This window comes from Haliotis cracherodii, unplaced genomic scaffold, assembly GCF_022045235.1.
Source record: "Haliotis cracherodii isolate W230 unplaced genomic scaffold, xgHalCrac1.p SCAF_4, whole genome shotgun sequence".
Classification (NCBI taxonomy): Eukaryota; Metazoa; Mollusca; class Gastropoda; order Lepetellida; family Haliotidae; genus Haliotis; species Haliotis cracherodii.
The window spans coordinates 41,282,823-41,299,580 of NW_027266297.1; the positions used below are offsets into that span (position 1 = coordinate 41,282,823).

Below are 16,758 nucleotides of genomic sequence, written 5' to 3' on the forward strand. Positions count from 1 at the left end.
GAAAAACAAAATTTATATTTAAATACTGATATATATGGGAAGCAATAAAGAGCCTCACTTTGAAGAAGTCAATTGCTGAAGAGTGAAAACACATAATAATAAGTTTTCTGTTTTCTTTCATTCCAAACATTTCCTTCTTTTCTATCATTCCTCATTTCCCCCTACAAATCTTTCAAGGGATCTTTTTTTATAGATTTGGTTTTTGTTTTAATTGTAAGCACAGTTAGGACACTGAGGTTTTGGAAACAAGATGCCTGTCTTGCTCGTTTGGTTTGTTACTATCTAGTCCGGCTCTGTTACCTTGAGTACAGAAACGCATTCATTAAATGGAAAACTCAATTGTTTGAAAACAGCACGTGTAAATACCCAATGAAGCTTTTTCAGCATGCGTACTACTGAGCTAATTTCCAAAACACAATAACGAGATAATTTACTTTCCGAGTCAAGCCAATATTTATGAACCATATACATCTAACATATTATTTCATTTTTTAATATTTTTTTAAATCTCGAAATGCTTACTCATTTTGGGAAAAACCCAATAGAATGATGAATAGATGAGTGAAAAAGTATTGGTTACCCAATGAAAATTGTAATAACCCAATTAAAATAGAAACCTTCGAGTAAAAACTCAATTGCTCAAAAAGTTATCTGGAGCTCTGCTTAAGTTTCCCCCAGTATGTACAAGGGACCAGTCAATGAAGACACTGCAACTTGCTGCACAGATTTGCATCTCGTAGGTGTACCAGTTTCTTGTGGTAGTGAGTTCCAATCCCAGCTTTGCCCTGATTCTGATTTTAAGTTTGTCAGCCCCAAACCCATGCTCAATGTGACAGGTTTCATCAAGATGGATAATGTCCAAGAGCTGGATCTCTTCGGGCTACCTTTCCACATCAGCTGAAAAGCCATGATATAACTGAAATACTGTTCACTCACTTACTCACTCAATGTTTGTTCACTGTTGTTTGGCATGTAACAGGTTGATGAGTGTTCTGCCACTTCTGAAAGTGTTGTTCTCAGACATTCTGCAACCCAGAGCCAACTCCCACTAGTATAGAAACTGTGGCAGATCGCTATAATCAGACTTGTGGCATAGACACTTGAAGATGATTTATATGTTTGCCAGCAATGTAATATAAAGCCTTATTGCCTGGCGCCAATGTCCATTTGGTTGGAGATACTGGTGGACAATGGAGCCGGCTGGTAATCACCTACGTCCCCATTGGTCCCCATTGATTAAGATGAGTAGAGACTTGGTGTGTGACTGCAGAGGGCTGTGAGTGGGACTACACTATTACAAGGAGTAGTGGCTCTGAGGACATGATGGATTGTGCAAGTTTGCCTGGCGTACAAGGTCAGTTTGGTGTGGGGATGCTTGTAGAGGAAATGTTCAATGTTGTTGATGTCAGTGTTGTATGTTGTGCTGAGAGTTGAGGATGAAGGATGTGTATGGTGCATGGTGTAGATCAGTGTCACACAGAGTTGTGCCCTTTACTTGATGCTGGTTGTGACAGTTGGCGAAATTTAGGATCTTAGTGTCGATTGATTGGGGATTTTGTATTCACTGACTGAACTGGGGAACTTATGGTCACAAACTGAATTGCAGATCTGGTAAGTTACTAAAGTGGGCATCTTGGCACAGTGGTCACCAACTAATCTGGGTTTCTTGTAACTAAATTGGGAATCTTGTAGCTAACTAAATTGGGAATCTTGTAGCTAACTAAATTGGGAATCTTGTAGCTAACTAAATTGGGAATCTTGTGAATAACTGAACTGAGGATTAATGTATTCACTCGTAATGCCAAGGCCCGGGTTTGATTCCCACATGGGTACACTATGTTACGGGATAGTACATCGACAGTTTGGGTGTTTTTAAATCACGCATGAAATATTTCCTGAGTGTGACTTTACACCTTTAGTTCATGTGTGATTCAATTCTCAAACCAAAATAAAGCACAGTACAGCAAAGTCGACAACCCCGAGCGCTGCACAGAAGAACTGGATTTAGTCATGATATTATTAAAGGCAAATTGATGTGAAAGCTTGTGTGTTTTTCTTATGTATGAGTTACAAAATACTAACTGCCAGCTTGACTGGATTAGAAGCCAGTGTTTATCAAAGCCTAGTTTACATTATAAATGCCTCAGTTGAATGAAGCCAATCACTCTCCTACCCAGAGCCAGCCTGGTACCACAATCACATCCTTCACAGTCCATTCAATATATTGCATATGTTTTTCTTCTGTTTAATTTGAGACAAGTCAAAACTATTTCCATTTGCGTATATATCCTCCACATGCTGTCATGGAAGCCCTTACGGCTAGCGATATGGTTACTTTGATGTGTAAAGCTATATTGTCAGTGACTGCACTGTTGCAGTTGTAGTAGCATATCAATATAATTATGCAAAACAATATGTAAAGCACACAGAAAGGCTTGCATTAGGCCAGTCTTTTTTATTTTAGAATAACTGTCTTTGTTTACAAACAAGAGAAAAGCCTGTTCACAAGATAAGCCTACACCCAACAGTGTGGTCACAGGAGGCAGAAACTTCTCTCGTGGAATAATCAGAGCAGAGCTGAGTAAGCTTGGAGTTTATTGGCTATTGTTTGCAAACAATGCCTTAGAATGGTCGACATACTGGCCCTTTATAGGGAAACACTGCTCCAACTTTGAAAGTATTTAAATATGGATCAGCGTTTTCGCAGAATCATAATTTGCTTATTATGGACTATAATTTTGACTGGTTTGACTTGTATAAAGGAATAATATCCTATACATCTGCAGCTGTACAGAGAAACTTGTCGACATACTGGCCCTTTATAGGGAAACACTGCTCCAACTTTGAAAGTATTCAAATATGGATCAGCGTTTTCGCAGAATCACAATTTGCTTATTATGGACTATAATTTTGACTGGTTTGACTTGTATAAAGGAATAATATCCTATACATCTGCAGCTGTACAGAGAAACTTGTCGACATACTGGCCCTTTATAGGGAAACACTGCTCCAACTTTGAAAGTATTTAAATATGGATCAGCGTTTTCGCAGAATCACAATTTGCTTATTATGGACTATAATTTTGACTGGTTTGACTTGTATAAAGGAATAATATCCTATACATCTGCAGCTGTACAGAGAAACTTGTCGACATACTGGCCCTTCATAGGGAAACAGTGCTCCAACTTTGAAAGTATTTAAATATGGATCAGCGTTTTCGCAGAATCACAATTTGCTTATTATGGACTATAATTTTGACTGGTTTGACTTGTATAAAGGAATAATATCCTATACATCTGCAGCTGTACAGAGAAACTTGTTTGATGTCACATGTCTTTGTATGAATGTACTATTTAAAATATATATTGTGTTTCAGGATATTCGTCTCACAACTGATCACATAAGTTTGTTTCAAGTGTTTTACATAGGTGTCATATGTCTCATTGGTCAGACAGCACACATTACCACTACGTTCATGATGTCCATCGTTCTTTAAATAAAGTAGCAATGAATTAACATAATATCGGCTAATCCATTGAACAAAGTATGTTGTTTTTACATGGTCACTTCATGTCCAAATATTGATGTATTCCGTTTGCTTTAGTTAACGTACATATATAACCAATTACTTTTGACATATCCACTCTGAGAGGTAACAGTCATTAATCAATCTATGTATTATCGTTTAATCCTTGGAACAATGTTTTTTGTAATTCAACTGATCATTCCTCTCTTGTTGCGCTGCTAGGTACATTTTACATAACATGTGGTATATACACCACATCAGACTTGGATTTATCACCCAATCTTAGAATGAATAATTACCCAAAACGATGAGAAATGTCAAATTCGAACCACTGACTGCTATATATCCTTGACACCCTCAGAGGCAGGGGTAAACAGAGTCTTTTTGCATTGACTTTGTAAGGTAATCTGACTGGTTCGACCACTAATTATACCTGTTATAAAGTCATCAACTGAGCACCAAGTGAATGAAGACAAAAACACAGGTGTGGGTTTATGCCAGGTAACATCATCCAATCAAACGTGAGGATTCAAGGGGATTCCCCCTTGCTGTCAAAGAGGTCCCCAAATTGCAATCTCTCTAGTCCGAAGCCCGAATTTGTAAGGAAGCTGATGCTAATTGGCAGTCAGTGATTATGGGGGCTAATTAAAATGTTGATGGCTAGGAGTTGTTTTCCTTTAAGCTCATTTCTAGCGTCCCCCGCCATGATATTTCTACAATATTGCTAAAGGTGGCATAAAACCATACTCACTCGCTCATGCACTCACTCACTGAAACCTTTTAAACCTAAGTGACACATTCACTTCTCTGAAGCCGTTGCCTTTGGTTTCCATCCAATAATGGCCAGACTCCCCAAAGTGACTGACTTCAAGGACCATCTAACCAGCCTTTTGGTCATTGTTGTTTGTTCCCCTTTCAAGTGAGGCTATAAGAATGTAGCTTATCAAGTTAAAGATGCTCAGGTGCTTTGTTAAATCCATAAATACCAAATGTTAATCTCATTGTAGTAACCATCTTCTGTAGCTTCTCATATCTCAAGGCACAAATAATCAGCCCAATAACTGTGGTGGCGAGGCCTGTAAGCGATGAAAGGCCTGACTTAATAGACATCAGAAAATGTGTCTGATTTTCATCCCAGCTCCATCCATGTGATGTTATATACTGCATTAGAAAGCTATTAATCCTAGTGAGGGACAGGATTATTCCTGCGTTGTGATTAGCCGCATTACCCCGAAGATTAGCAAACATGACCCTGAGGATGCTGATGATGAACAGAAGCCACATCAAACAAGTTAATGCACTCAGGCAAACATACTTGATGATACTTGTGAAAATGTAAATTTGCGAATTTGCCAGTAGGAGAGAAAATCTGTCCACTGTCAGAGGAAAAATGGGGAAAAGGCTGTGGTGAGCTGGTTGTGTTTCAATGTAAAAATATTCTTTAGACAGGATGGGACTCAATTTGAAGTTTTTGGGAACTTTGCCAGAGGTCTACAGTATATCAGCTAAAATATTACCTCACAATGCTTTTGGACTGGTCTTAGGGGTACATCGGTGGACTAGCGATGTTAGTGCTGTGAAAACTTAGTCACTTGGAAGTGTCAGGATCTGCTTGTGGTTTTCGAATCAGGAATTCTTGGTTTGTCAGCAGCATACACATGCTCCTGGATGGTATCCACCTACAACCTTTGTCGATTTTGCTTTCGCTCCTACATCAAGCTAAGAGATAAATCTAGTTTATCTTGCTACATTTAACTGGGGTCGATTCTGATATGGTTATGATGTATGAATCCCATTTTATAATGTTCTGCTGATATGGCTGATATATTGTTACAACAGCTAAGACTATTTACATTTACATAGTGTACTTAAACAAAGAAAAGTTTGAATAAGTCATAGGGCTGATAGTATTTGTGTATTTACCTTCAAACCATTGCAAGTCATGAAAGTTATGCTATGTATATAGCCATGCATGGTAGGATGCGGTCAAGGATGAGGTCATGGATGCAGACAAGGATGTAGTGATGACATGCAGACAAGGATGTAGTGATGACATGCAGACAAGGATGTAGTGATGACATGCAGACAAGAATGTAGTCATGGATACAGACAAGGATGTAGTGATGACATGCAGACAAGGATGTAGTGATGACATGCAGACAAGGATGTAGTGATGACATGCAGACAAGAATGTAGTCATGGATACAGACAAGGATGTAGTGATGACATGCAGACAAGGATGTAGTGATGACATGCAGACAAGGATGTAGTGATGACATGCAGACAAGGATGTAGTGATGACATGCAGACAAGGATGTAGTGATGACATGCAGACAAGGATGTAGTGATGACATGCAGACAAGAATGTAGTCATGGATACAGACAAGGATGTAGTGATGACATGCAGACAAGGATGTAGTGATGACATGCAGACAAGGATGTAGTGATGACATGCAGACAAGGATGTAGTGATGACATGCAGACAAGGATGTAGTGATGACATGCAGACAAGGATGTAGTGATGACATGCAGACAAGGATGTAGTGATGACATGCAGACAAGAATGTAGTCATGGATGCAGACAAGAATGTAGTCATGGATGCAGAAAAGGATGTAGTGATGACATGCAGACAAGGATGTAGTGATGACATGCAGACAAGGATGTAGTGATGACATGCAGACAAGAATGTAGTCATGGATACAGACAAGGATGTAGTGATGACATGCAGACAAGGATGTAGTGATGACATGCAGACAAGGATGTAGTGATGACATGCAGACAAGAATGTAGTCATGGATACAGACAAGGATGCTGACACGACTGCAGTCACGGCTGCAGACAAGGATGTAGTCAAGGATGCAGACAAGGATGCAGACAAGAATGTAGTCATGGATGCAGACAAGGATGCTGACATGACTGCAGTCACGGCTGCAGACAAGGATGTAGTCAAGGATGCAGACAAGGATGCTGACAGGGAGTGAATAAGTGAGTTAATATTTAACGTCACATCGGCAGTATTTCAGCCATATCGTGACGAGTGCTGACACAGATGCTGACATAGATGTGGTCATGGATGTAGTCATGGATGCGGACAAGGATGTAGTCATGGATGCAGACAAGGATGTAGTCATGGATGCGGACAAGGATGTAGTCATGGATGCGGACAAGGATGTAGTCATGGATGCAGACAAGGATGTAGTCATGGATGCGGACAAGGATGCTGACAGGGAGTGAGTTAATATTTAACGTCACATCGGCAGTATTTCAGCCATATTGTGACGAGTGCTGACACAGATGCCGACATAGATGTGGTCATGGATGTAGTCATGGATGCGGACAAGGATGTAGTCATGGATGCAGACAAGGATGTAGTCATGGATGCAGACAAGGATGTAGTCATGGATGCGGACAAGGATGTAGTCATGGATGCGGACAAGGATGCAGTCATGGATGCAGACAAGGATGTAGTCATGGATGCGGACAAGGATGTAGTCATGGATGCGGACAAGGATGTGGTCATGGATGCGGACAAGGATGTAGTCATGGATGCAGACAAGGATGTAGTCATGGATGCGGACAAGGATGTAGTCATGGATGCAGACAAGGATGTAGTCATGGATGCGGACAAGGTTGTAGTCATGGATGCGGACAAGGTTGTAGTCAAGGATTCAAGGATGCAGTCACGGATGCAGACAAGGATTCAGACATGAATGCAGTCAAGGATGCTATTATATAATACTATTAATGAATGAGAAATTGTGGGTTTTTTTTAATTTCATCTTCTGAATACAAATTTGGTGTCCAGGTAGCTGATGATGTGATGATTTTATTTCTTCATTTGAACTTTTTTTTCAATAAATGAAACCAAAAGGTTATATTTTAGGAAGTTATTGAGTTTGGTGTTTATAGTCGCTGGTCTGGCAATTGTTTCTTAAGATGTCGTGATATTTTCTGAGACTCACAAACGCTTGCATTAAAAGTCAAGAATATCAACCAGCAGTCTGTAAAAATCTTGTCTGGACCAGGCAAACTAGTGACTTAATACATCCGCACTGATTTTTAAAATAGTTGTTGTTGAATATAAGTTGCTCTGCCTTACACTTATGAAACGTTTTGATGAAAATCTAAAAATTAATTTTTTGTGGCAATACATATAAGGTAACAGGATTCAGGGCACCTTTTTATGGATAACAACTTCTTTTATTCTTCGTGACATTTCAGAGCTACTTCTTGGGTCTCAATAAAAGTTGTTATCTATAACAAAGAGTGTCATGTATTCATGTTCTTCGAACTTCTAAATGCCTATCAAAGACATCAGTGAGCAGGTAGGGTTAGCTTCTAATTCTGTTGGTGTCCTCAGTAGAGGTGGCCCTGACTCCAGCCAATGAATACAGGAGGGTATTGGAGGCTATTGGTTTATTGATCAGTTTGCAAGTGACGCTCGGGCGTGGATATGTTGTAGCTAGTGTTGAAGAGATGCAGGCCATGGATATCTGATAGCACCAGTTTGGTTTAAACAGGTAATTTGTTTTGTATTGATCCCGTCAATGTTAATTTGCCTGATCAAATGTTTGGCTTGATGGGCCGGTGACTGTAATGACAGAGTTGTTGTGGGATCCGATTGTGCACGCTTCCAGGACTTTAGATATCTTTTAGGTGTGGTTAGGGGCCGATCATTCATATTCTAAAGGGGATGTGATTTTTATATGTGGCAGAATATTTTTGTCAATCAGCGCTTCATAACATACAATGTTTTCACTGTATGGAGGAGCCAAATATTTTGTTAACTCACAACAAATTAGTGAAGTATTTATCCAGCCTGTCTAGTGAATGATTTGTTTTTTGGTGTAAAAGCTGTGGACAACTTATTTTTTTCTAGCATTTTAAAGATTAGCATTTAACATTTAACAGATTATTCTTTTTAACCCCCACCCCTGCAAATATCAAATGGCCTGCCCCTTATGGACAAATTTGTGATTGGGTTTAAAAAATACATTTCCATTGAATTTAAGTGTGAGGTAAGTGAATTGGAATATCATGATTGACTAGTCAATCATTGCTTTAAGTGGTAGGCCTATATCTCTGAACTGCCCGTAGGGAATTGACATTTTGGTGTTTGAATTTGATGCAGTGATTGCTTGGTGAGGTGGAACAATATGTAGCTTCCTGTCCTTCAGCCTGCAGGGCCAGTGGTTTAAGTGTACTTATAGCAGGTTAGTGTAGGTCTGTAAACTTTGGACTACTCTGAAACTGGATTTTGGGAGAGCCTGGATCTTTGATGAGATTATTGTATTTAACTCTCAAAAACATTGGGTTTTGTTTTGTTTTGTTTTGTTTTGAAATTGAGCACACAAAAAAGGTCACAATGTCCTTGTCAGAAGCATGACCAAGAAAGTTGAAGGTTTGCTGAACTTCATTTGAATGATGACTAATAGAAGATTCAGGTTTTTTCTAGGCATGGTGGCCAAGTCATCTAAAGCACCATGATTTGCTCTCCAGAGTTGCCTCTATTAGGGTGCCAGAAACCTATGATTGTGGGTCCAAATCCTAGTTTGCCCTGATATTGGTTCTAGGCCGCTGTAATGTGGCACTATATAGCCGGAATATTGCTGAGTGTGGTGTTAAGAAGAAACAAAATGTCTTTGATAAGTTGGTTTACAAAATAATTGGTCCGAAATTCAATGTATCTAGGTTGATTGTCTCTGTACACTTATTGTACAAATCGTTGCTCATAATATCAATCACTGGTTTGTCTGGTCTAGACTCAATTATTTACAGGCTGCTATCAGATAGCTGGAATATTGGTGGTTTGGGTTATTGGTGAGAGTGTCTTGAATTACATAAAGTTGCAATTATTATTATGTTGATCGACATACATGTGTCATTTACCAATTTCTGAAACTAAAGATTGTTTTTAGAAAAGTATTCACTTTCATCAAATCAATCCATCCATCAGAGTATCTCACTTGAGGCTAATCCAGGTTATCTTATCTGTATCTCCATCTGATGTTTTCCAGACAGCTGTTGTATGCCTCATGTGAACACCCTTCCTGCTGGGGGATGGGGTGTGGTGTTTTGTTTTGAATTAGATTGTCCCAGATTGGCGGTGGGGGGAATATTTGAATGAGAGTATCTGCTGGGGGGAGAACAGATGAAAGAAGAGAAATGTTCCAGCTGTTGCTGTAGGTATTTGCTGTGTCTGAACATACCAGCAGAGATGGTGTGAGATTGAAGGACAGCACAACACGTACCTGATAGTTGTGTGTGTACTGATGCAGTTTATTGTGGTTGTCTGCTCTTGTCCAGCTTTTTCACTGATTGGATTATGAGTGACAGCCTGGAGCGGTCAAGGGTTCGATTCAGGTTGGATTATGAGTGACAGTCTGGAGTGGTCAAGGTTTCGATTTAGGTTGGATTATGAGTGACAGTCTGGAGCGGTCAAGGGTTCGATTCAGGTTGGATTATGAGTGACAGTCTGGAGTGGTCAAGGTTTCGATTTAGGTTGGATTATGAGTGACAGTCTGGAGCGGTCAAGGTTTCGATTTAGGTTGGATTATGACTGACAGTCTGGAGTGGTCAAAGATTTGATTCAGGTTGGACTATGACTGACAGTCTGGAGTGGTCAAAAATTTGATTCAGGTTTGATTATGACTGACAGTCTGGAGTGGTCAAAGATTTGATTCAGGTTGGATTATGACTGACAGTCTGGAGTGGTCAAAGATTCAATTCAGGTTGGATTATGACTGACAGTCTGGAGTGGTCAAAGATTCGATTCAGGTTGGACTATGACTGACAGTCTGGAGTGGTCAAAGATTTGATTCAGGTTGGATTATGACTGACAGTCTGGAGTGGTCAAAGATTCGATTCAGGTTGGATTATGACTGACAGTCTGGAGTGGTCAAAGATTCGATTCAGGTTGGATTATGACTGACAGTCTGGAGTGGTCAAGGGTTCGATTCAGGTTGGATTATGAGTGACAGTCTGGAGTGGTCAAAGATTCGATTCAAGTTGGATTATGAGTGACAGTCTGGAGTGGTCAAAGATTCGATTCAGGTTGGATTATGACTGACAGTCTGGAGTGGTCAAAGATTCGATTCAGGTTGGATTATGACTGACAGTCTGGAGTGGTCAAAGATTCGATTCAGGTTGGATTATGACTGACAGTCTGGAGTGGTCAAAGATTTGATTCAGGTTGGATTATGACTGACAGTCTGGAGTGGTCAAAGATTCGATTCAGGTTGGATGCTGTTTAGATGGGTAGGATCTGTAATGGGTGCTGTGCGTTAATGCAATTGCTCTATGAAAGAATATATGATATATATAATATATTATGAAAGAATTGAATGTTATTTAACTTCTTTTGAGTTTGAGTTGTATAAAATAAAAATAGTATAACTAAATTTTTTGTCTGATTGCTCCATGTTTGATTGCCCTGTTAAAATAGGTCTCCATCAACCTTTACTGGTTGTAAGAGGCAACTAAATGGTTTGGGTGGCCTGGTGACTTGGTTAATTGTATATCATTGTATATTGACACGTAGATTAATGTACACAATACCAAATAGTACCGGTAGGCAAATTTAGAAACAGTTAAGTTTTTACCCTAATGATTTATCAAATTCTGTTGATGTGGGTGCTGCAAAACTCTTACTAAGATAACTTTCTGAAAGCCTTCTGAGTTTCTCAGAAGTAAATAAAAATAATAATAATAATAATCATAATAATAAACTGACAGACATAGACAAACTCATGCCAAATACAAAGAAAAAAATAGAGCTGTATGAATTTATTTCTATTTATATTGTGACTGATCCAAGCTAGTAGATGGATGCTCATGATGTCAGTCACTGGATTGTCTGGTCCAGACTTAATGATTTACAGACCACCGTCATATGGATGGAATGTTGCTGAGTGAGTCGTTAAAGTCTAAGGGTTAAACAGCAAAGAAAGAAACAAACTTTCATCGACGTTTGAACAAATTTCTCTACTGCTTGATCTCTGAAAACAAATATAACTTGTGGATAGTTTTAATAAGCACCAACCTTTGTCAATTTTCTAAGCACCAATCTTTATATGTTGGCATGGAAGCTAGGCTTGTCTTTACATTTATCGTTGTGTAGCTTAAACTATTGAATACACAAATTTGGAAGAGAAAAATAAATAGTGCTTTCTAAATATATATAGTATCCACTTTTCGCTTTGGTCAACCCACAAATATGGCTGTGGAGCTGGTAGTATGAATCATGGGTTCAAACCCAATCTGACAGTGAAACATTTCAAGCTACCTCTGATAATGAGATATATACTGCATGGAGGGAGACCACACTTTAAAGCTACTTTAGAGGGATTTTTTTATATGGATCATACAGGTTTGAGAGGCCTTGAATATAGATTCTGCCTTGAAAGTGGATGCCTTGTACTTTTCTTATTAATCACAACATCTTTTCACAGTTTGAAAAACATCTGGTTGAAATCTTTTAAGAACTTTAAAGAAAACAATTAAGATACGAGTTATGGTCAGTAACAATAGAGTTATCTCCCTTCCATTGATTGTCTGCTTTTGTTAAGTGTTGATATGTAATGTTATGATATGTTAATATGTAACAAATTAATCACAAAGCCACTGTTTTCATGTGTAAATGGTGGGATGGTCTTAATGGTAGAGGTACATGATATGCTGACATGCTATGGTATAACTGAAATACTGTTTAAAGACAGCATTCAATTCCCTCACTCATTCACTCCAGCCATAATAAGCTGGAACAGTGATGTAACTGTAATATTCAGACAAACTCATTCACTGGATGTGACCCGTGAAGATCCGGGAAAGAATAGGTCTTCAGCAACCCATGCTTGCCGTGAAAGGCGACTATGCTTGTCGTAAGAGGCAACTAACGGGATAATTTAGTCCAGCTCATTGACTAGGTTGATGCATATCATAGTATCCCAATTGCGTAGATCAGTGCTCATGATATTAATCACTGGATTGTCTGGTCGAGATTCTATTATTTAATGACCGATGTCATATAGCGGGAATATAACTGAGTGTGGCATTAAACAACAAACATTCACTGGATGTAATTTCTGAACATTTCCTACTTTTGTGAAACTTCCAATCTCTTAATAATTTGAATGAATATGTTTCCCAGGAGTGCATCAATAAACAGGATGGGTATCCTAGTCTAAATTGGCACAACTGGTCACTCACAGTTAGACCATACGAGATCTACATCACACATACAGCAAGTTTGTTATTTATCAACACACTGAGCAATATGATCGTGGCCTGGACCAGGCTTTTCAGTGATTGCTATTATTAGCAGTGAGCATAGGTTTCTGGGTACCAATTCTAACCTGGAACCTTTTGGTATTAACCTGCATTTCTTCTTACAGACCATTTAGAAGCTGCACATTCATGACGAAATGGTTAAACAATAGTCTGAAAGATGACGCTTCATATATTGTTTTTATTCAATTGTCAGAGGCTAAGGAATGAGTAAACTTTGACGGATTCTGTCTAGGGGATTACAAATAGCATTAGTTGAACTTGCTGAAGTAACATTTTTCATGAACAACAAGAAGGTCACAATGCTAGACTGGACTGTTGCTCCTGGTTCATCACTGGCCTGCCGGGTCGAGCCCCCATTATTTACCACAAGATGTGATATACCGGGTAGAGTCAGGAGGATTTTTCAGTCACTGCTTCACAAAATAAATTTTGTTCTGTGTAAGGAAGTGCCAAACAAATGATTTGAGTATTTCATCGATTAGTTTAAAATGTAAATCAAAAACGTCCCAGCCTCCCCCAACCAAGAATATATTTAAATGGTCCCAAAGTGGTTTACTGTGTATCTTTTTAGATTTTAACCCATAGGACATGATCATGGTAAAAAATACTGTATTGAAAAATATTGTAATGTTGCCAAGATTCTGGTGTCAGCTCAGGTTGAAAACAATGTGCTTGACTTGCACCAAATGAACAGCCCAAGTCAGACAGGTTTGTCAGAAGTCTAGTCTGCTCCCATCCACTTAGGTAATGAAGATTGTCATGCTGCCCGTCATGCTGCCCATTATATCTCCACATACAGACACTCCTGCCCACGCGGATCATATCAGATTTAAACTTTATTGATTACACAATTAGCAGCTGGTGGGAATGTTCTTGGTGCGTTATAATACTGAAGATATTATCCAAATATTGAATTATTTGTCTGATAGTTTTGTACATATGGTATGTAGTGCCAGATTGTATTTTCTTTTCTACATGTCTAGCTTATTTTTCAGAAAGTAAAATAAATTATTAAGGCTACTATAAATTATTATTAGATATTCATCCCCATCATGTGATGCGACATGTGAAGTGGGAGACATTTTATCGAAACAAAGTTGTCAAGGCATCTGTTTACATTAATTGTCTATGGATATGATACACTTTTGAATCATTAAGGTTTCCTTGTTTTTTTTAATCATTTACAATACTTATGTTATATTTTGTGTTTCAGGCATGACATGACAATGCTGACATTCCTTGAGTGATGGCTGTCGTGCATCAGGAGGAAAGTTAATAATGTCCCTTGAGTTTCACGGAGTCAAACAGCCAAGATCAGCTCTACACTGTCCAGCTACTGTACAGGAACATGGCTTCAGTCAAAAGATGAAAGAGATTGATTACATGCAAGACGATATCTGTAGTTTCATAGTAGTGTTGTGAACAGGAATGGAGCAAGTGAACTGATATTATCTGGATCCAGAAAATTGTTATTCAAACATGGACCAGTTTCAGAAGCACCTAACTCTCTACATTGTAGTTTCTCATGGAATCTGTGGCTTGCAAACTTTCACCAGATTGTGTGTGGGAATAAATTCATCATGAAACTACCAAGTCCAGATCTGACACTAACTGATCTATCAAAATCAAGCTTACTAAACCATACCCTCAGACCTGTGTTTCTCAACCAATCAACAATGGAATTAGTAGAACAGGGGCTGACGTCTGCTCCTTTGAACCAATCAGATCCGGTACTCAAGGGCAAGGGATCCATAGACGCACTCCTCTACATCATAATTGTGCTGAGTTTTTATGCTTTCAGCATTGTGGTGCTAATGATCAAGTATATTCGGCGTGAAAAAGAGGAAGCCAATTTACGAGAATATTACCATGAGTATGTTTCTCGGGACAAGTTTCACTCACCCAGGTTTCAGAACAGGCTGAAGATGAATGAAATGCTCAGGAATAACAATCTGTCCTTGAATTTGAGTCCTCAGAGGCCAAACGGGACCGACTTGGAAGGATCTGAGCATCCAGAAGCAGAGAGACTTCTCAACAGACGTGAAACCCCAGTTTAAGCATTTAATAATTATAATACATGTTTTGTATAATTATGTTTTGTATCAGCAGAATGTTGGTAAAATGAAATGCTACCATGTCAGTTCCTTCATTACTATAATTTCCCCAAATTCACAAGGAACTTTATCTCACCTTACATTAAAATACTACTAGCAATTAAATTCTGGAAAAATATATGTCGTATATAAACATTTCAGGCTGTCAGCATAAACCATGAAATTTACGATCTTTCAACTGTTATTTTTTCACCTAAATAATATTCTTATAAGAGCCCACTATTTCTTATTTTGAGAGCACCCTGGACGCTTATTATGTCGAATACGGTAATTAGTTTATTTAGACCTGAGGGATGTTTCATCTGAACTTTTTAACTCTTTTGGAAACCGTTTGTATCCAGAATGTTTTGGTGTGCAGTTTTCATGTTAAAATGAAACTACAGTGCTCAAGTGTTAACATGTACAGATGTGGTGTATGTGTGTATGTCTATAGATCCTGTGTCATTGTCTCAATATACATATTTAATTATGTCTGGCGTCTTCTTGTATAAGCCAAAAGGAAGAGTGTTTCAATAATTCATCATGGTTGACATTTAGAAGTTGGCAGATGTATGGATTTCAACTTATGTATTTTTGAATACATGACACTTTCAATATGGAAACTTTTATTGCAAAAACAATCAGAACTACTTCTTGTCCCTTCATCAGGAGAATACTGAGTTATATAGGGTTAAAATATATCAGTAAATATAAGATATGTTTGCACAAGGTAGGATTAATGTATAAAGATAACTCATTGGCTTCGTCATTATATTGACAACGGGAGAGAAGCCAGTTAAGTACAATGAAGGTGTGGTGATGGGGCTGACACTGTGGTAACGCTAACAATGAGGTAATTGAGATGTTTGCGATTGATGGCATGATTAAAGCACAGTGGAGTACATAATGGGTAGGTAATAAAAGAAGTCATCCATTAAATAGTGTCATGTATTCATGTTCTTCCAACTTCTAAATGCTTATCAAAGCCTTGACATATTCTTTATCATCTTCCCAAGGCAAGCGTGTCCACTAGCTCATATGAAAGCCTAGTTTCTACCCACATTTCTTGGGTCGACCCTGGCGCCACCTCGCTTAGATCATGAGTTGTGCCCCTTTTAATGAAAGATATCCAGTCAGATCGCTGTTCTTATCTCGTATAGCTTCACAAAGATAGTGACGACCTAGTCAATCAGATAACGAAAACATTGATGATTTCATTCCTGACACAAAAACCTTGGCAATCGTTGAGGGTTTAACAGATGAAAAAGACATTTGTGTCAACAAAGACAGGCAGCAGCAGATCACTTTCATAGACGTACCAGTCTTGGATGTTGATGTGAAACATTCTCTGATTGGACTATCGATTTGTGTGATTGTCCAATCATATTGAGCAAAGGAAAGTGGGCTTGATGTGGCAAGGGGGGAAACAAGACTTGGTTAAAAAGGCTAGTGGATGCTTTTGCCTCGGGAAGAAAAAGTGATTCTTTATACCCTTGGGGATACTTTTGGCCCCTTCATCAGGTGAATGATGCATTCCAAGCAGAGATGTGGGAAATGAAGCCAAGAAACATTATACATACAACTAAAAATTTTGAAATCCATACATGTTGTGTATCAATACATTCATAACTTATGACTGGGCAGGGAGTGAGTGGATCAATGGCTTTTGACAGTGTTCCACTCATATTGGTCATATATCAAAAGATTCTGTTGTGAATGTGAATGAAACCCAAAAACATTTCAAGACATGGTTCAGTCTTCAGGGATCCTGGGTTCGATAATGAACTGGGTGCTCAGGGGGCATCAGTTTTGTTTGTTTGTTGTTTAATGCTGCACTCAGCAATATTCCA

The 16,758-nt window shown here is 38.7% G+C and overlaps 2 protein-coding genes across 2 annotated transcripts in view; both read left to right on the top strand.

Annotated features, from left to right (window-relative positions):
- The window catches only part of LOC139480090 (general transcription factor 3C polypeptide 3-like), a 66,290-nt gene extending 50,056 nt beyond the window's left edge, over positions 1-16,234 (top strand). The window contains exon 26 of the mRNA XM_071263102.1: positions 14,029-16,234. The gene's annotated coding sequence lies outside the window, so the exon portion shown is untranslated. The remainder of the gene's footprint in view (positions 1-14,028) is intronic.
- Positions 6,320-6,761, top strand: LOC139479423 (serine-aspartate repeat-containing protein I-like). Its single transcript, XM_071262276.1, has 2 exons — positions 6,320-6,504; positions 6,551-6,761. Exons 1-2 carry the CDS (start codon positions 6,320-6,322, stop codon positions 6,759-6,761), a joined length of 396 nt encoding a protein of 131 aa, XP_071118377.1.
- Positions 16,235-16,758: the final 524 nt, after the last annotated feature.

What these genes read in the sequence shown, in the direction of transcription:
- LOC139479423 (XM_071262276.1), top strand. Translation starts at nt 6,320, where the DNA reads ATGGATACAGACAAGGATGCTGACACGACTGCAGTCACGGCTGCAGAC. An exon ending in GACAAGGATGCTGACAGGGA is followed by an intron (nt 6,505 to 6,550) that starts GTGAATAAGTGA and finishes GCAGTATTTCAG; the next exon opens with CCATATCGTGACGAGTGCTG.